The 20506-nt window shown below is 32.2% G+C and overlaps 2 protein-coding genes across 9 annotated transcripts; both read left to right on the top strand.

Moving 5' to 3' along the window:
* The first annotated feature begins 1415 nt into the window (after positions 1–1415).
* LOC108321984 (pullulanase 1, chloroplastic) lies at positions 1416–16485 on the top strand. Of its 8 annotated transcripts, none has more exons than XM_017553911.2 (29): positions 1424–1720; positions 1829–1973; positions 2098–2150; positions 2311–2410; positions 2605–2741; positions 2852–3051; positions 3224–3373; positions 5292–5352; positions 6476–6596; positions 7011–7101; positions 7197–7290; positions 7471–7566; positions 7698–7838; positions 8226–8276; positions 8644–8714; positions 8864–8956; positions 9229–9319; positions 9629–9664; positions 9811–9882; positions 11413–11469; positions 12618–12686; positions 12857–12913; positions 13000–13074; positions 13853–13941; positions 14118–14195; positions 14337–14475; positions 15476–15585; positions 15666–15765; positions 16178–16485. In XM_017553911.2, the coding sequence occupies exons 1-29, from the start codon at positions 1466–1468 to the stop codon at positions 16286–16288; spliced, it is 2943 nt and encodes a 980-aa protein (XP_017409400.1). In that variant the 5' UTR covers positions 1424–1465; the 3' UTR covers positions 16289–16485. The 8 variants fall into 8 exon arrangements, 7 of the variants coding, with proteins under 7 accessions (XP_017409404.1, XP_052730648.1, XP_052730647.1 ...); XM_017553910.2 differs by having other exon boundaries at positions 2302–2410; XM_052874687.1 differs by lacking the exon at positions 14118–14195 and having other exon boundaries at positions 1423–1720; positions 2302–2410.
* Positions 16486–17451: 966 nt separating this feature from the next.
* On the top strand, positions 17452–19328 carry LOC128195968 (60S ribosomal protein L6, mitochondrial-like). The gene is made up of 2 exons (XM_052875208.1): positions 17452–17599; positions 18817–19328. Exon 2 carries the CDS (start codon positions 18840–18842, stop codon positions 19146–19148), a length of 309 nt encoding a protein of 102 aa, XP_052731168.1. The 5' UTR covers positions 17452–17599; positions 18817–18839; the 3' UTR covers positions 19149–19328.
* The last annotated feature ends 1178 nt before the right edge of the window (positions 19329–20506 follow it).

Below are 20506 nucleotides of genomic sequence, written 5' to 3'. Positions count from 1 at the left end.
TTAATGTCAGTAGATTAATATTTTTTTAAAAAAAGTATTACATTTTAAATAAAAAAATAACAATTAATTATGATTTGTGACTAATGTAAATACTTTTAATTTGTCAAAAAAATTATATATAAATATTTTAATCAAATTAATACAAACTTTGTAAGAAGTTTTAATAAATTTAATTATTTATTTATATAAGAAAATTATATAACAACAGAGAGGACGTTGAAATTCTTGACTAAACATATTTAATTTTTTTAATTGATTAAACATATTTTTATAGTATATAAGATAATCATTTAATTTTATTACGTCAAACATTCATCTAGATGTGACTCAAAAGTAAATATAATAATTTAATTTAAAAGTTTAAAATAATGTATTTTTATTTGTTATATGTTGTTTATTTTTTATTTTTTAACGTAAAACTTAAATTTATACTTAAATTCTATCAATTATTTTTTTTAATAATAAATATTTATTTAGTAATTATAAAAAAAATTAGTGTGAATTTTATTAAAATTAATTCAATGTTTTCATATTTTAGCCATACTTACCTTATGTTTGAGACTTTATCACAACATACTACTTACTACTTTATTAAATACTATACATTTTTTTAAAATAATAAAATTAATAAATAAATTATAATTATATTAAACTATATATATATATATTATTTAATAACATAATAAAAATATATGATATAAAAATATTAATTTAAATATAATAAAATTACAAGATATTATACTATCTAATAAATTATATAAACATATTATATTATCTAATAAAATATATAATTTTACACATATATATATATATATATAAATAATATTATTTTTAATAATTAATTAAAGTATTATAATAATATGAAATCCACCTTAATCTAACTCTAATCTACTGAGAGGAGCTTTGCTTGAGAGAATTTTTTCCTCTCACTCTATAGATATCTTAAAAGACAACTTTTCCAAAGATATGTTATGATTGGTCTATAGGTCATAGAAGAAATTGACACCTCTATAAATAAATAATAAACACAAACATATTAGTTATTAAAATAATTTTTTTAAAACATTTTTGCTTTTTCAATGAATACATTATTTTTATTTCTTACAAAACAGTATTAATATAATTTATTTAGGATCAAATTAAGAAAATATGTTGAATGATTCCTAAAAACTGAGTCATGTTATACATTTTTAAAAGTTAAGAATGGTTTAGAATAGAAATAGTAGATAATTTTATTTTATTTTAAATCGATCCCGTCTTAATTGATTCTGGTTCGTCGTTCTCCCTTGTCATTGTCATGGCGATTAACAAATCATGGGGAGATATATAGAAAGTAAAAGTGAAAAAGGTCTAAACTTTTTGGTAAAAGATTGATGTTTAAGCTACACTGCACACGTGCATGTATACTTTTTCTTTGTTCGACAAATGTAATCATAGACATGAAGAACAAGACAACATATATGGAATGACTGAGGTTCACTCAACTCATCTGATCAGAGGAAGAAGAATGCTTCTGTTAGCATCATCATCCCCTTCTCTTTCTCTTTCTCTTCCTTCAGTCTCCCACCTTCATTATCCTCTTCCTTCTTCATTCCCTTGCCCTTCTCTCCACCTTCGCTTTCCTTCCCAAGCAACCCCACTTCGCCTCCATACCCCACCACCCCTTTCTTGCTCCCTTAATTCTTCTTCCTCTGTGGAACAATCTGCTTCACTTTCTCAGGTTTTTCTCCAGTCTTAAATTGGTGCATTCACAGCTCATTTCATGTTCATTGGTGCAGCCCTTTTATTGGAATTGCTAACTGCTGTTGAAACATGTTTGATGACCCAGATGCAGAATAGCTTGTTGTACTCCAGAGCTTATTGGGTCACTGAATTTCTCATTGCTTGGAACGTGGATGTTGCAAATGAGTTTTCTTGCCAACTGATTGCCAGCAAAAATGCTTCTTTGACCATTTCGAATGGCCAAATTCAAGGTTTGGATTTCTGAAGTTCCTTCTAGTTGTTCAAACCTGTGGAAGGAAAAAATGCCGTTGTCTCTTATTTACAATTGATTGCAGTGGACGTTGACTCAATGGGCTGTTAAATGCTAATTAACAGGTGAGGATTTGAAAGTTGAGCTTCAAGAGGATAGAGCTGGCCTTCCTGCAAATGTAATCTACCCTTTTGTCCTGACATCCTTGGGATATTTCTAAATGATGAATGATGAAATGTGCTGCTGATTGTTTTATGGTTCCATTATTTTTTAAAATCACATACAGTGGAAGAAAGGATCACTTATGAGTACAAAATTTGCGCTGTTAGGTGTTGCAGAAATTTCCACATATTCGAGGTTACAAAGCTTTCAAGCTGCCATCCACTTTGGATGTTAAACCTCTTCTTAAATCCCAGTTAGCAGTTGCAATTTATGATTGTGAGTCCTCTTCTTTCTATAGTATCACATAGATCCTGAAGTATAGATACAACTTACGGAGTATCAAGTGCTTATGCTTTGCTTCTTTATTAGCAATTTCTGATCTACCCTCCATTAGATTGTAAAGTAGAAGGAAAAGTGTCTTTGCTGACTCTAGTGTCTACTAATAGTAATCCTTTCTACATCTTGCGCAGCTGATGATAAATGTAGGAATTGTACTGGTTTACAGTTACCTGGTGTTTTAGATGAGCTTTTCTCATATAATGGTCCTCTTGGTGCACTTTTCTCAGAGGAAGCTGTGTCACTTTACCTGTGGGCGCCAACTGCTCAAGTACATTTTCTTTTATTGAAAAAGATATTGGTTTTTTATGCGTTCTTCAATCGTATATGCATAGTAAGATATATATTTGCTCACAACATATATATATTTGCTAAAAACAGGCAGTACGTGCTTACATCTATAAGGACCCATCAGGAGATGATCCCATAGAAATTGTTTGCCTTGAGGAGGAAAATGGTGTTTGGAGAACTAAAGGACCAAAAAGTTGGGAGCACTGTTACTATGTTTATGAAGTATGTGTTTACCATCATAGCACTTTGCGGGTTGAAAAATGCTATGCAAATGATCCGTATGCTAGAGGGTATGCTCTGTTCATGCAGTTTGCCATCATTTATCTTTTGCAAATTGTTTCTGTACTAATTCTAATATCCATGAGTAACAGTTAGTAATATCCACTCTTAGTGATTAAATATAAATTTAATTATCCATATGACTTTTATATTTAAACACACCTTTAATCTGTATTTAAGCAGAGTTTCATCGGATGGGCAGCGGACTTTTCTACTTAATCTTGACTCTGATGAGTTGAAACCCGATGGATGGGATGATCTGGCAAATGAAAAACCTACCATACATTGTTTCACTGATATAAGCATATATGAAATGCATATAAGGGATTTCAGGTAACTATTTAGTCAAATCTTTAATTTTAATTGAGGATCAGTTTTGATGTGATAATAGATCGGGAGGTATTACCTCAAGCTATGAATCAAGGTAAATAGATGGATGCAAAGGAAAAGTTCTACAAAGTTTGAAAACTTTTAAAGAAAATAGATAATAACTTTAATATAATAAACCCTTTGTTTGGGTATAAGGTTAAATAGAAATGATATGATAAGAGTTATTGCTTGGTTACATCTATAAGAGTGGGAGTGTTTAGTCTCCTTCCTTTCCAACATGCCTCCTATATAAGGAGTGTCTTAGGCCATTTTGTAGGTATTTTTTTACTTTGGAAAGAAAAGACATCTTAAGTGCTTGTAAAAACTAGAGAGTTTCTTTCTTTTTGAATTCTTAGCTTCAGTGTTGGGTCTCAAGGCTGAATCGCCTTGCTTGTCTTAGGCAGTTTGTGTTGCGGAAGATTCTTTCTAATTCCTAGCTTCTTTTTAAGTCATAATCTCGGTCAGCTCCCAAGAAAGGATAACCTCATCAAAAGTTATCTTTCTTTCTACGGGATACATATAACCACCCTAGCTTTGACCATCCGTGAACCAACCAAACACCATCCAAACCATCTTGGAACACCATCCAAATTCACCAAAAACACCTCCGCCCTACTCAATTAATTTCTGATTATAACCCCACATAGAACACTTACACTATCAAGATTCAAGCAAGATCTTGAACCCTCTTCTCGTTATAGCTTCTGCAAACCCCTACACCAAAACCCAACTAAGAAACATCCAAGAATTCATCAAGAAACTTGGTAGAATCCAAACCAAAGCATGTGCAAGCAATCCCATGCCTGAAACCATGGATTCTTCCTTTGGAGCTTGAAGGGTCCTTCCCTCAGGAGTAACTGAAAGGTACTAAAAAAAAACAAGAACAATACTGAAAATTCAATGTTTTATAATTGAATTCAGGTCTGTTATAAAGTGATACAAGATAATAAAAAGAAAATGGTTGAAAATACAAAAGGAAAAATATAATAATAGACAGTTAAAGAGTACCTATTCTCTCCTGAAAATCCTTCTCACCTTTTTCCTATCTTTTCTGGCAGTTTCCCACATTATATATTCATTTACCCACTATCCCTCTCTCTCATAACCAACTTAATTACTGATTACAGTCTTTCTCTCTTCTCAACTTCCTTTAGAATGTTTCTTTCTTCTAATATAATATTTTCCAAATTTCCTATCTATTTTGGCCTGAGACAGATTTATATTTTGGGTCTTATCAATAACCTTCCAAGGTTATCACTAAATGTTGTCTTTTATTTTTAAAAGTTTGCAATAATGGGTGTTTTCTAGAATCCAGATGATCGAGGTGAAGCTTTGAAATATGCCTACCTTGAGCTTTCAAATTAAAATTAAAATAATGTTTTATATTTTCTTGTGTATGAAAATAGGCTGTTCACAATATCCTCTCCTAATTTGATGTGAGAATCTCTTTGAAATTTATAATTCTGCCCTCAGCATTTAGACGATAACTAATCTAGTCAAGTCCAGCATACTAAAATCGATCCTTGTGAACTTTTTGTTTGGTTCCATCGAAAATAATCAGAGGAGAAAGAGAGATGGATAAAGAGCAAAGAGACAAGCTCTGCATGAAACTCCCTTATGCTATATTTTATTTTTCTTTTTTCTTTTTTTGTTTATCTGTCTGCTACTTTTAATGATTTTAAGTTTTCTTGGTTTTTTCAGATAGCTTTAGCAGGTAGTCTGTTGCTAGTTGTCACAAAATATTAGCCTATTCCCACAATCTTTAAAATAGCTAATTATTGTGTGTAGTTTTTAGATGTATCACTTGGAAGGGCTGTTTGCTTTGAGATTTTATGTGACATTTATTTTTTTCGTCATGAGCACCTTTTCCTTGCTGCCGCAGTGCCACTGACCTCTCTGTGCAACCTGCATTTCGTGGTGGTTATCTGGCCTTTACATTGCAGGTAATTCTATTATATAACTCTTGCTATTGATGGAGTTCCATAAGAATAAGAATTTCTATATTTTAGGAATAGTAATTAAAATATTGAGCAGTTCTAAACCTTTATCTTCTGATATGGTTAAACAGTTGTTGTAATGGGAAATGAAAACTTATTGAAATCATTAAAAGAGAATATTGTAAGCATATATGTGATGTCTTAAACTTACTTTAGCAGCATGCTTGCAAAGAGAAAACCTAATGATATATTGGATTCATAAAATTTCCAGATCCAAAATTTGTCGGCTTAATTTGGGGACATTTGGATCATCCTGAGGGATAGGCTAGCCTTGTAAAATTATATTCTCTTGTTGATTTTTTTTTTCTTTCCGTCTCTTAAATTATTTGTCTGCAATTATACTCTATATCAGCCTCTGATCTTTCACTTTTTAATTCTCTTCAATATTTCTTTGGTTCTGAAAAATAGTAACTTGAATACTGGGTCAACAATGACTCTAACTGATATTAGAACTGGTCCTTCTGTCTATTAATTATTATCTGCTAAAAAGCATAGAGTATGTTTGGGCCTTGTTAGCTCACCTATTAATTATAACAAAAATGAAATGACTCAATGGTGATATTTCATATAAGCCTAGAGTTATTGGGTCACCTCCTTTGGGTCTAGCAACTTGTCAGAATACGTCTTCTATTTTAGACATATGTTATAACTGTAGTTATACTTGTGTTTCATTTCTCATCTTCTTTCCTTTTCACTGTAGTTAACGTTGAAAGTTGCTCTAAATGGTTTATATCAACCGCTGCAATTAATGTGTTTGGTTTTTCTATTTAGTAAATAAAAATCAAATAGCTGACAGTGTTACTGTCAAGGTTCCTCTCCATGCCCTCAATTAAGCTATTTCTCTTGCTCAAGTTCTATCAACTCTCCAATACTCTTTCTTAAACTCCATGTAAATACCATTCTCAAGAGGATGGTGATTCAATATAGATTATGTGACTTAGGAACTCCATGAAGAAATTAATGAAACTGAACAATATATTGAAAACATGATTGATTTGTGACTGAAATAATCAGTGCGTTAGTAACTGCTGTGATGGAATTTGAAGTAACTGGGAACATACGTTTGAAGGATTCTGCTGGTGTACTTCATCTGAAGAGATTATCAAGTGCTGGTATCACTCATGTCCATCTATTGCCAACATTTCAATTTGCTGGTGTTGATGATCAAAAGGAGAACTGGAGATTTGTAGGTAAAATTTGAATGGGTTAAATTTTGGTCGTTCATCTTCACACAGTTTTCTTTTTCTTATAAATTTTGGTGGTAATATAATGAAAAAATATGAAAATAAATCTCATGATATTTACTATCAGAGATTAGGCTATGTTTTCCACCCTCTAGGTTTCCTTTTTTGAGGGCTACTTCGTCTTTAAATTACTACCCTATCATGTCACATTTTTTTTGTCCATCTTTGCTAATGATACTCATATCCTTGTTGTTATGTGAAATGCTAGTCTTTCTTCTGCCTTCTATATTCTCCTATAGTGACTATGTTTGTTATATATTTTGTTTGAAGCTTATAAATAAGATGTGGTAAAATATGAACTCATAATTATATTGTTTTTGAATTATCTTATGTGTTTATCTAACACTAGCACTCTGATAGATACCTCAATACTGGAAAGTTTCCCACCTGATTCCGATCAGCAACAAGCTCTCATCACAGCTATCCAAAATTTTGATGGGTACAACTGGGGGTAGGGTCCTAATGCGACATTTTCTTGTCAAGTTTGCTTATTTATATAATATACATTTTTTGGTAATGTGCTCATTTATAGTTTGTCTTCAAAAGGTACAACCCTGTTCTTTGGGGGGTTCCTAAAGGCAGTTATTCAAGTAATCCGAATGGTCCATACCGTACAATTGAGTTCCGAAAGATGGTTAAGGTTTGAATTCATTGTTTTCTCACTGTATGTATTCATAGATCCAATTTTCTATTCAGTTTTTTTTTTTTCTTTTTGTTATGATTTTCTATTTAATTTGTCAATGTAGATCAGTAATACTATTGTCTATAGTCATTTAAATAATTTTTTTGTTCTGTCTCTTAGAATTTCTATGCTTTGCAGGCTCTTAACCATATGGGCCTCCGGGTTGTATTGGATGTTGTCTACAATCATTTGCAAGGAAGTGGGCCTTTTGACGAACATTCTGTCCTTGATAAGGTCATGAGTGATAATGAAGTTTTTTTTTTTGTTGACCTGTAATTGTTGAGATATGGATAGCTATTTGAGTATTTCTTCACTATTTTGGTAAGCCAATCTACTTTTGTGGTGTGACACAAGGTATCTTATAGATTGTTCCAGGTTACTATTTAAGAAGGAATAGGGATGGATTCATTGAGAACAGTACTTGTATAAATAACACTGCTAGTGAGCACTTTATGGTTGAGCGTTTGATTCTTGACGATCTTGTACACTGGGCACTCAATTACAAGGTGATTGTTTATATCATTCAGTGGTGTTCACTTCGACCTCTTAGATTTTTATTCTTTTGAAACTTTTTCTGTTTATTGGATGTACTCTGAGTTCCGTGTAGTACTTCACTGTTCTGAAATATTTGATTTTATGTAGAAACTACAGTTTTTCATAGTAGGAAAAATTTGTTCTCATGGCTTCTTTAAGAGGGAGTTGCCAGTATGATTTGTCGAGTTTAACAAGCCCCCATCATTTGTAGTTTTATTGTTCGTTTTAAAGGCTATCCTGAACCTAAGGATTTTTCATGTCCTCCTCCTCTTCCATAATTGTAGTTTTCTAACAAAAGGATAAATGTTTAATGAGTAGATTACGTATATTAGACCCTAAGATGCTTTTCCTTTTTTCAGATTGATGGGTTCAGATTTGACCTCATGGGCCACATAATGAAGAGAACGATGGTATGTATTGTAACAATTTGGCATCTTACAATTTGACTTAATATGAAAACATGTTATCAAATGAGTGCAAGGTATATTTAGAATAAATAAGCTATTGAATCTCTTTGTAATGTGGTTTCACTTTGTTGATCATGGAAAACCGTAAAGTTGCATGGTATGTGTAGCTTGTGATTTAGATATAATTTCAGAAAATATGCTGCATAAGAGTTGAATACTAAATTATAGGGATGACAAACAGAATATAAAATAATGTCTAGCTATCATGATTTTGGATTATGTGTATCTGGGTAAAAAGCTAATAAAAGATGAATCTATCGTCATATCACAAATAAACAATTGAAGTATTGTTTTCGTGATATGAATACAGGTGCAAGCAAAAACTGCTCTCCATTGTTTAACAACAGAAAAGGATGGAGTAGATGGTTCAAGTATCTACATGTACTTGTTCCCCCAATGCTGGGTTTTATGAATTACATTTGTTAATGAATTTCTTTATGTTCATTCCTCGGCTTTCACTCATTTGCATGTTCACATGTTGTATTTTAGCCTCCTTTCTTTAACATTCTTTTCATTTTAATTGAAAAAAGATATGGCGAGGGATGGGACTTTGGTGAAGTTGCCAAAAATGGACGTGGGATTAATGCTTCTCAGTTCAATCTCCCAGGAACACAAATTGGGAGGTAAGACTTGTCTATTTTCACCATGTGTTTGTTGGTGTTGCTTAGTAGTCTTTCCATTTTTTTTTATAATGCTCAAGATAGAACTTCTGATTTGGATTGCTTTTTTGGGTGCAAAACAAGTCAATCTAAAACGCAATTATTCATTTAAATTCACATGATATGGTTATCGTATGTTAATTTTAAGAATTGGTCTCATAGTGTAAAACTTTAATATTCAGAATTGCTGTATAATGCATTTTATTTTATTAGTTGTGTTGGAATGCAATATACAGCTTTAATGATCGAATACGCGATGCCATACTTGGTGGATCTCCATTTGGCGACCCTCTTCAACAGGGTTTTGTGACTGGACTACTCTTGCAGGTATTGGCATTCCTTCTTTGATCACTTATTTCTTACTGTATAGGCATACCTTTGACCTTCAAACCTTAGATTTGTATGGTAATATCTGTCTTCCTTTGTCTTTTCTTTTATAATTTTTCTGGTATTGATTAGGCTCATTGGGTAGAATTTAGGAGCGGTAATGTATTATTACAATATGGGATAGAAAATAACTTGCATTGTTTTTTGGTAGAATTAGGAACTTCCTTGATGACAGTTAATCATGGAAAAATAACTGCTGACAGTTATCTCTTCAGGTTATTTGACAGTAGGGTGTGTAATTGTAATTAGGGAGCAGGTGTTGTGCTTGCAGTTTGTGGACAGAGGGTACTCTCTACAGCAGAGACTTCATGGGATAGAAGCACATTGCTGTGTTGCATGTGATTTCTGTGTTTAGCGTTATATTTGACTGATCTACCTATTGGTGTTTTATCATATTCCTATGAGTGTTGGAATTCATCCTGTTTATGCAGCCTAATGACCATGACCATGGAACAGAAGAAAATGCGAAATCCATGCTTGCTGCATCAATGGATCACATCCAGGTCTGCATCAGTGGCTTTATGGACTTTTGTCTTTTTTCTGGATTTCTTATTTTTAAGTTAAAAATTTTGGGACATACTACGTGAATTGTAAATATTATGGTGCCTGCTGACAAATTTGATGGGGATTTCCATGATTGCACTTCATGTAAATTTTTTTGTTTCAATTTTGGTAAACATATATCCTTATTATTTTTTTGTTTTATCTTTTGAATGGTTTTGCCGTTTTAAGTCAATAACTGCCATTATGAACAAGAGAGATACTTAGGAAATGTTTTGAAGATAAAAGGTTGATGTTTGTAATGAATAATTTGTAAACAGAATATATCTTCTGCGGTTGTTAAGTAATTCTGGTTTGGGTAAACAGATTCTGTTGTAAACCAGAATTATAAACAGGGTTGATTGTTCTTTGTGAAGAAATAATAAGTAGTGTTGAGTTTTGTGTATCCTCTACAATCTCTTACGACTTGAGTGAGTGATTCAGATATAATATTTGTGAGTGAAAGAGTTCAGTGCAGCTAGTGGCTAGAACAGTAAAGGAAAAGTGGCAGAACTGTGCAGATAGTGCAGGGCTGAAGTGGTGGTTAGTGGAGAGAAGATATTTGGTGAGAGTGATAATGAATAGAAAAGTTTCTCACAATGTTCTACATTGAAAGGCGGTGTTCTGCAAATGACACTGACGCAGCTGCTACATGCCTTCAATACGTGTTGGACATTCTTCTGTAGTGTCTGAACTCTTTTTTTCATTTGTAGTTCTAACTCAGTCAACAGCATGGAGCCAACACCTATTATTGGCTAGACAACGATGTAACACTCCTACTATAAAAATAATTAAAAAGATCAGTTTTTATTAAATAATAAAATAATCCTTACAAAATCAACCTATAAAGGAAGAATTACCATTTGTTTACAATTTGGTCATATCCTTAATCGAAACAAGGTATCCAACAATCTTTTCCTCACATTGAGTATTAGACATCTTAAACATAAAGTTTGCAAGAATGAATATTTGTGGGTGATCTAATAATGGTATGATAGATTCAACAACAATCGTCATGATAAATCTAACTAAAACTGACTTGTAGGATAAAGTTTACACTCACTTATATGCTATAAATTAGTCTTGTCTCTAGTCAATATGTGACTTCCAACAGAATGTTATGAAGATAGGTGAAGTTTCTTTCTCATTTTTGTAACTTCAAAAGAATTAGAACTTATCTATTATTTTACATGCCAGTAAATTCAACTGGAAGATGGTTTATTTGTAATAGCAGCCACAAGGTTTGGTTTTATCATATGAACAAGTTGCATGTGCTCTTGATGGAAACAAGACTCTTGAGCTTGTATAATTAATAATTTACTCACTTTCTCTTTGTTAATGCAATACAGAAAATAGATACCCAGACAAGGCATTATTGTTTAAAGGAGCACCAATGTTCTATGCTTCTATTATATTCTGTTTTCATATTGAGATACACACACCCACACACGTATATAGCTTATAAGTCATTGATGTTCTTTTGTGTTTTCCAGATTGGAATGGCAGCCAACTTGCAGGATTTTGTGCTAACCAATTGTAAAGGTGAAGAGGTATTCAGATGGATCAATTTTCTGTCTAAAGAAGTTAAAATTGTTCTTTCTGAATGTTGTTTGTGCAAATATCACTGTGGCTCTATTTCTTTTATTTGGAATTGGATATTGCACAAGGAATTGTTAGATAATATTGAAATTCTCATTTAATTATTTCCTTGTTCTTTGGATGTATGATTTATGTTTTCTTTTCTAGAAAAAAATGTCAGGATGGGAAAATTAGATATATAAATCATTTAATATTTTTTATTCCGAGGTGAAAGAGTGATTTTTGTGAAATTAGCTTGATAGTTGTTAAATTTGTGGTTGTGGTGATATTTGTAGTGATAGACAATGCAAAGTGGCAGTAGTTGGTTGCCCTAATGGTAATATCAATGATGATGGATATTGAATAGCAGCAGCAACAACGGTGGTGATAATATTGTGGAGGGTGACAATAATGATATGTGTAGTGAAGGAAGTATTGGTGGTTAAGGTTAGCAACCAGAGGCCAGCTGGGATAATGATGATAGAGAATCTTGAAATGGTTCTTGTAGTATCAGACTGAGGTGTTTGGAGTTGTTGCCTCCCTTGCATTGCATGTGGGTTGAAGAGTGCTACTTATTCTTGCTTCATGGGTTCTATTTTGATACTAGCAAGGACGGGCAACATGAGCATGTTTTTTAATTTAGATAAAATTTTAAAGTATAAGCTTAAAGAAAATATGGTTATGAGAAATAGGTAAATTGTAAGGGAAATGTTATAATTTAGTCAAAATCAATCCAAGAAAAAATAAGTAGCTCAAGTTTAGGTGAGAAAAAAAGGCAAATTGTTTTAAAAAAAGTAAAAGAATTAATTTGAGAGTATAAATGGAAATTTAAGAAAAAAGAAAAATTCCTAAGTAATCTTTTAGGTAAAAAAAGCAATTTGATGTAGAAAAAGCAATATAGCACAAAATGAAATTAATTTGTGAATAATTATGTCTTGAGGACAAAAATGGTATGATACGAGACATCAATTTGGAAGACTCTTTTTATTATGAGTGGATTGTTCAATGTTTCTACACTGAATGCTGACCATGCTAGTATAATTAAAAGATATTTTACCTGTTGTGAGATAATTCTTTGCACAAGAAATATTGTCTGATAACTTCATTTTGATGGTGTCAGGTAAAAGGGTCAGAAATATTAACATATGATGGGACACCTGTTGCATATGCCTCATGCCCCACAGAGACTGTAAGATTATTCTCTTGTATATCCCTCAGCTGTCCTTCTCTTAAATCTAAAACATGTTCTGTATTTTTGAGAAATGTCGTGAAATTAAATTTAGTAATTAACATCACTATCAACTATGTAAAGGGAATGACAGACTTTTTTTTTTAATGAGATTGACATCTGTTTTGCAGATCAATTATGTTTCTGCTCATGACAATGAAACCCTATTTGACATTGTGAGCTTAAAGGTATCCTAAATATTCTCAAAATTCACTGTTGCTCTTGCAATGTTTTTTTTCATTGTTTCTTATACAAATCTGCTCCTTACTTTCAGACCCCAATGGACATCACTGTAACTGAGAGATGTAGGATAAACCATTTGGCAACCAGTATTATAGCATTATCACAGGTTAAAGAAATTAAATGGTTTTATTCACTAATAAAAACTCGAGATTTATTTATCTCTATTATTTTTTGTTGATGCATTTATATTCTTATCTTGGTGTATTTATTAGGTGCACGAGCACCAAAAAGGATAGGATAGAGTTGAACATATATAAAGGCACCAAGGTTAGAGGAGAAGATTTAGATTGGTGCTAACTTTGTTTGAGAAGAAGAGGTCACATAAACTAACTACATAAATCATTTTCACCTGACAAGTTAATGTCTCGGTAAACAAGTGCCTCTGTGATGCCATGGCAATTTTAACAAGAAACTGTCACACTGATATTTAGTGATTTTCTTTGCCCTCCGTAACTGAAACTGAAATTTTATCTCCTCAGAAGAAGACTTATATGTTGGGTACAAACAAAGTCCCACATCAAATAAAATAAGAGATGGACATGAGTTTATATACACATAAGATACCTCCATTGGTAAGAGGTCTTTTGGAGTGGTACAAAAAGCAAATTCGTGAGGGCTTGGCCCAAAATGGACAATATCTTACCAATGTGGAGATCTATGTGTATGTGTGTATTGTCCCTCCCTACAATAGAGCAGTATATATGCATAATCTTTTTATGAAATGTTAACTCAAACTTTCTTATATGCAGCAATGTTTGTACTTTTGGTTTCGATAAGTTGGACCTTGTGGTTTCCTATATTTTATTAGACAAACTGATTGCTTAGATTATAACCTACAATTTCTTTTTGAGTCTATTCTAGTGCTAACGAATTTGTGTTCTTAGGGTATACCATTTTTTCATTGTGGAGATGAGATTCTCCGCTCAAAATCACTGGACCGAGATTCATACAATTCTGGTGACTGGTTCAACAGGTATTTTCTGCATATAATAACGTTTGCTTCTCTTTGGCTTGGCCATGCGAAATAAATATATCATCTACTTCATTATGATGCTCTAAAAGTTACATTCATTCTTGAATCAATCCAATTATTTTCCACTATTTAATGAAATCTACAATACGATTCCTTTTATGCACTCTTGATTTCAGACTTGACTTTACATACAATAGTAATAATTGGGGTGTTGGACTTCCTCCTCAAGAGAAAAATGAAAAGAACTGGCCACTGTAAGCATCTGAATACTTTATCATTACCATTTATAAAATATGCTACACTGGATCACCAACTTACCTGGCAGTGTATGTTATAATTGTGACCTTTGGGTTATTGAATTTGTGATGTACGGTAATCCTATTGTTAATTTTCAGAATCAAACCAAGACTAGCAAACCCATCCTTCAAGCCTCAGAAGATTGACATTCTTGCTACCATGGACAATTTCTTGAACCTGCTACGTATAAGGTACTCTTCACCACTTTTCCGCTTGAAGACAGCAAATGCTATCCAGGTCAGCCGTTTTAAATTTCTTCATTTTATGAAATTATTTCTTCTTTTAGTGCCTTGATATAAAGCTCATTGCCAGTGACTAATTATTTTAATTAACTATATTTTCATATGACTAAGACATCAGTATTTCATTCTGTTTCTGTTTTTTGATTCATTTTTACATCAGATTTGTTGTTGAAACAAGGTTTCAAATTTCATGTTATTTTACTCCCAATTCAGTTTCCATCTTAAGCTGTGAAAACTCTCTAGCTAGCCCCTTCTTGCTCAAAGAAGCCGAGGGAAGGATATATTGAATTGGAATTCCTTATTTAAAATCTAGTTCTGGCCAAGCTTTTTTTTTTTATATATATATTTGCTTTAACTAGATGTAGCGTCTAAATTTATTATATTTTTCATAAATTTCTGTTAAATAGGAGGTGATGTGGGTTTAATACGTTGGTGTTGATTGTACCAGATCTTTGTTGTTGTTATTGCACCTCGCAGTATTTGACCATTATTTTCAGCTCAGACCTGTGACTATTTCCACCTTGAATAAAACTTTTTTCTTCTAAAAATGAACACATTTTGCCTCATACAATTTCAAATATTCACATATTCTCAAAGTGATGCATGATTACTTTGGTTATTTAACATGCCTAAAATTGTTCAAACTCTTGGATGGTACGATTATAAGCTTCTGTTTCCTTCCATAACTACTCATTTACTTTGACAAAGATGATAGGTAAAAGAATATTCTACACAATTTTATCGTATATTTTCTATAATCATTAGTATTGGCCTCACCATCATCATTAATCTTACTAGTATCAGGCTTTCACATCTTGATATTTTAAAACCTTACACATCTTTTGTCTCTCATGGATGAGTTGAGCCTGTGATTCCTTTTATTTGGATCATTATCTGTACGTTCCCTCAGTTTGCTTGTATCTGACAAGAGATAACTCATGGATAAAGCATGTAATGATGGTACACAAGTAAGCTTTTATCTGTCATATCTGCAGCAACGAGTAAGCTTTCACAATACAGGACCTTCATGGGTTTGTGGAGTCATAGTAATGAGCATTGAAGATGGTCACGATGGCTTTCCTGGGTTGTCTCAGCTGGATCCCATGTACGTTGAGAAGGCTTTTTGTAATTTTTTCGTTTGAAGACTTAACATCCATTGATTTTTTTGAGAAATGGTGTTGGCAGATACTCCTTCATTGTGGTTGTCATGAACGCAAGTCCAAAAGAAGCATCATTTGTTTGCCCTGCCCTGCAATCGAGAAGCCTCCAGTTGCATCCCATACAGGTACTAAAACTTAAGAATTTAAATGATGAAAAATTGATCCTTTACAGAGTAATGTTTTGGAAAAATACTGTTTTGATGTAAGTGTCAAGTTAGGTGAAATATACTGTTTTGGAAAAATACTTCAATGTTAGAGAAATTTTAAACAGACTTTCAGTTTTTATGCAAGTTTCAAGTGGCCTTTCTTTATGTTCATAATCTAGTTTGATTTCACCTTAAGTACGTTGCACCATAAGGTTGTAGGATTTACAAGTAAGCATTGTTATAACCGTTGTAACATAGTAATTTTTACTCTGGACTCAACAATCAACAGAACACTAGAATTCAGACACTGCTGTATATTGATTCATGTTTGTTTGATTCATTTATAATTTAAGCAATGTTGGTGAATTCCCTTTTGTGCATTGTGTTACAGGTATCATCATCCGACGAAGTAGTTAAGAGCTCAAGATACGAGGCATCTTCTGGGTGTTTCGTTGTGCCTCAAAGGACAACAGCTGTGTTTGTGGAGCCAAGGAAAACATGAGTCACTGCTTCAGACAAGCATGTAAAAGTTGCTTTGGGATGCTTCTTTTCTGACCTTCACTTGGATTTAAAGCTTTCGCATCACTTTTCCTTTTCTTCCTTTTTAAAGACATGCTTGGTATATATTTCTGTTCTTGTTTTTCTTTGTCTTCAATAATATTAATAATAATTATAAAATATGTTCATTTTTATTTTAAACACTCTCCTAGGATTATAAAATATGTTTTATTTTTTAAGAAATCAAGCGCTTAAAATAAAATCACCACTGAAAAAGATATTAATAAAGAATTGTTTAGAATTTAACTTTATATATTTTAATTTATTTAGACTTACGAGATTGAAATTACTCTTAAAAAAATCAATTGTTTAAAATTTATGTTTTTTGTGCAACTTATTTAAATTTTTTTAGAAAAATCAAATTTACTTGCATTAATATTTTAGTGTGTAATTTTATTTGAATTGTATTTTAATAATAATTTTTTTTATTTAAGTTTATACATCAAATATTTATTTTTATATAATTTTATTTAAGATTAAAAAATATACATATACATTAGCAAAAGTATAAAAAAAAACACTGGATACCAACTAGTAATAAGACGAGTAACTGGATATATTTTTTTAGACTGAGCAGGTAGCAAGTAAACATTATTATACCCAAACCAATCTCTTATAATTGTAATAAATATCTTCACTTTGTTCTTTTAATTTATAAAAAATTACTTTTAAATTGTGTAATCTAAAAACCATCTTTTATATGAAAAAAATAAATCAGATTGCATAATTTAGAATTATTTTTGCAATATGGAAACTTATTTTACTTCCAAATTTTGCAATCTGAAAGATTTTGTTATTTTACTTCATATTGTGTGATTTAAAAGTTAATTTTTTGAATAAAAGAAAATTGGATTCCTGAATTTGAAATCCATTTTTTTCATAGAAGAAGCTTTTTAATTGTGTAATTGAAGAAATTTTTTACACAATTCAAAAGTGTCTTTTACATATATGAAAGTCATATTTTTACAAAAAGAAAAATATGGATTATCATGATATATTTACTTCTTTTAAGTGAAAAAAGCGCGAGAAGTAGTAAATGGACAAAGCCCATGGAATTTTAATAAGAAACCATGGGGTGCAGAAAGAAAACTCCACGTGGATCCTCTTTTTCTGTTTTTTGGAAATGGAAGCCCAATTATTTTATGTGTTTCAAGGGAGGGGAGCGTCGCCTGCGTGCGGTGTTGTGTCCGGTTGGGTGCGAATCGTGGGCTGCATCTCTTGCTCTCATCGGAGCTTTCTCTGTGTCTTATAGGAGGTAACTTTCCGTTTGGTTATTTAATTTCAACTGAACCAACCCTAGGATCTCTGCAGCTCATAAACATCTTCCGATTTGTGTTCAATTTATTAGTTTCTCCTCTATATTGTTAATCTGTTAGAAACTCAATCATATTTGAAGGAATTATTGATGCATTTCACTTAAAGAACTATGGAATTATCAGGCACCAGGTTTAAAAATCTTACCTATAGAGGGTCACTATTTGTGGAAAAGGCAACTATGTAAAAAAGCTCATGTTTATGGTACTTACTCTTAGTCCTACAACTAAATTGGTTTAAAGAAAATGTTTCCTTGACCAATATGCTTTACCCTAATGGCATTCACACGGTGTACAGTGTTAAAAATAAAACCCAGCACAGAAACTAGAAGGTGAAGAAGAACTTTGTAATTTGAGGGTGTTGGACTGCCAAAGAATATGAAACTTTGGGATAATTCCAAATATGAAACTCATGTTAAAAATATTTACCATCAGGGAAAAGTAATCAATTGGAGTGGTTATTTTGCATAATATATAATGGCATAAAGGAATAGAAAGAAGAACATTAGAGCAAAATCACTAATAGCGTCAAGCAGCTAAATTTTGTAGAAGGATCACAAAAGAGCGGCTGTGATTTAATTTGAATTAGACAACTACAGGCCTTTTTAGTTTTAATCTTTTCAATCAAAGAGGGCCTTGCTGTTTACTACGTAGTTTGTAGATAAAACTTAAAATACAAAGTCAATAGATCCTAGAAATAGGATAAATATTAGGTTGGAAACTAAGCTGAAAAAAAGTATATATAAAATATAAAACTTCCCAGAGAGCGTACACTAGCATGAATTTTGACATACCTAGTTGCCCCAACCCTCAAGAACAGGGAAAGCCTTTGCCACTGGAACTCCTTCCTTCAATCTAGAAGCACCTTAACAGGAGGAAAATGAGTTTAGGAAAAGCAATGAATAATGTCTAGGATATATTACGAAGTAACTATATTTAGTACACAATTGTAATGGTCATTAGAATGACAAAGAGGCTACTTAGAAGTTCACATAATTGCATATGCAAATCTATGATGATTGATTCAACGAGACATAAAAAGACATCATGTTTCTAAAAATATCATTCCAGAATTATCATTCTGAAACATCTTGTTCCTGAATACGTAACATTCTTCTTCAAAACAAATGCAACAATTTTCGTTCCCTGGAAATTTTAGGCAACTTATTTGCTCTGGAATTGATGGAGGCCAAATTTTTTCGCTTTCTCAAGATTGTGGGTGTTGGATACAAAGCCAGAGCTGAAGCTGCAGGACGTCTATTGTATCTCAAATTGGGGTACAGCCATGAGGTGGAATTAGCTGTCCCTCCTGCTGTCCGAGTTTTCTGCTTCAAAAACAATGTAATTTGCTGTACAGGGATTGACAAACAAAGAGTGCACCAGTTTGCAGCCACTGTTCGGACCTGTAAGCCTCCTGAAGTTTACAAAGGCAAGGGCATAATGTATGTTGATGAAGTTATCAAGAAAAAACAAGGAAAGAAGTCTAAATAGTCATATAATCTTAGGTGATTTTGTGAAGTCTACACCGAGATGTACATTGGTGGCTTCACTCTGTCTGCACAAATCACAATGATTAACTCTAGCCTTCAAACAATTTTAGTGTTGGAACCTTGAACATAGCATTATGATAATCATTTATTTGCTTTGAAATAACAATAATTTCTTGCTTCAGTATGATCGATATGTACCTTTAGAGTTTATTTTGCTTTGCTGAGATATTTTGTCGAAGAATATAATATTATATTGAAAGGCTTTCCTTCTGAAGGTTAAAAATGATTATAGGATGGCTTGTCTTAAATTTAACCTCACTTCTTTCCCATGTTCCTCTCCACAAAGTTTTACCCATGATTTATAACAAACAAACTAACTTAAATTTTATTTTAGCTCTGTGAGCATTGTAACTGCTTATTTTGATGTTAACAACGTGGTTACATTGCCTACATTATGCTTCAGACTTTTAATGTAAAGAAGCTTGTTGTGCTGGACGACACTTGTTTAGTAATGTGTTGGGTTTTCTTAGCTTAGATGGTGTCTTTTTGAGTGATCCAGAAGTTACTAAAGAATCTTTCTCGTGGATGTGAGTTCCTGAAGCACAAAAATAATACTGCAATAATAAAAAATTTGACAGACAGCTACATTAAATAGCGTAGAATACTTCTCAATGTTTCAGAAGCAAGAGCTTTGAAGGTGGTTCTTAGTTTTCTCTTAGTTGTTATTTATCTATCCTCTGATATGGTTCTATTTCTTTATTAAGATTCCTCATCTCAATGATTTGCCTCAGCGTTGAAGATTGTGTATAAGTACTGAGTAGTGGGAATATAGAAGTAGAAGAAGATCTAAACCAAACGTAGTTGAGGAATCCATAATCAAAAGGGAATAATTTCTTCCTTAGAAGAACAATTTCTTGCTATTGGTTTTTCTTTTGCGTGCTACACACAACTAACCGCCAAAAGCAATTCTTCGTGTCAATAATTGGGCATTCTAAATGAATCATTGCAATGATTAGCTCGACATTAAGAATTAGTCAAAATAATTTCTTGTCTTTTTACCTAAACCATTTCAATTTTTTCATGTTCAGCTTCACTTAACACGTCCAACCCCAATTTTGATTTGTTAACTATGAAGATGTTGGTGGTATTTTAATTTATTGCAGTAATTAAGTTTTTATAAAACAATTATGTTTTAAAAATTTAAGCTCTAGAATGATTCCTCCCTCTTATACCCAATTCATTTTAATCAGATTGAACTGATGAAATATATAATAAAAAAAAAAGTGATGAACCTAATCCAAATTGAATAAAAAAATATTGATTTAAATGAAAATAAAGACATTAAAAATAGTGTACGTA

This window comes from Vigna angularis, chromosome 3 (genome assembly GCF_016808095.1).
Source record: "Vigna angularis cultivar LongXiaoDou No.4 chromosome 3, ASM1680809v1, whole genome shotgun sequence".
In the NCBI taxonomy this organism is placed as follows: Eukaryota; Viridiplantae; Streptophyta; class Magnoliopsida; order Fabales; family Fabaceae; genus Vigna; species Vigna angularis.
The sequence above is the reverse complement of the archived record's forward strand: the minus strand, read 5'-3'. Positions and strand labels throughout refer to the sequence as shown.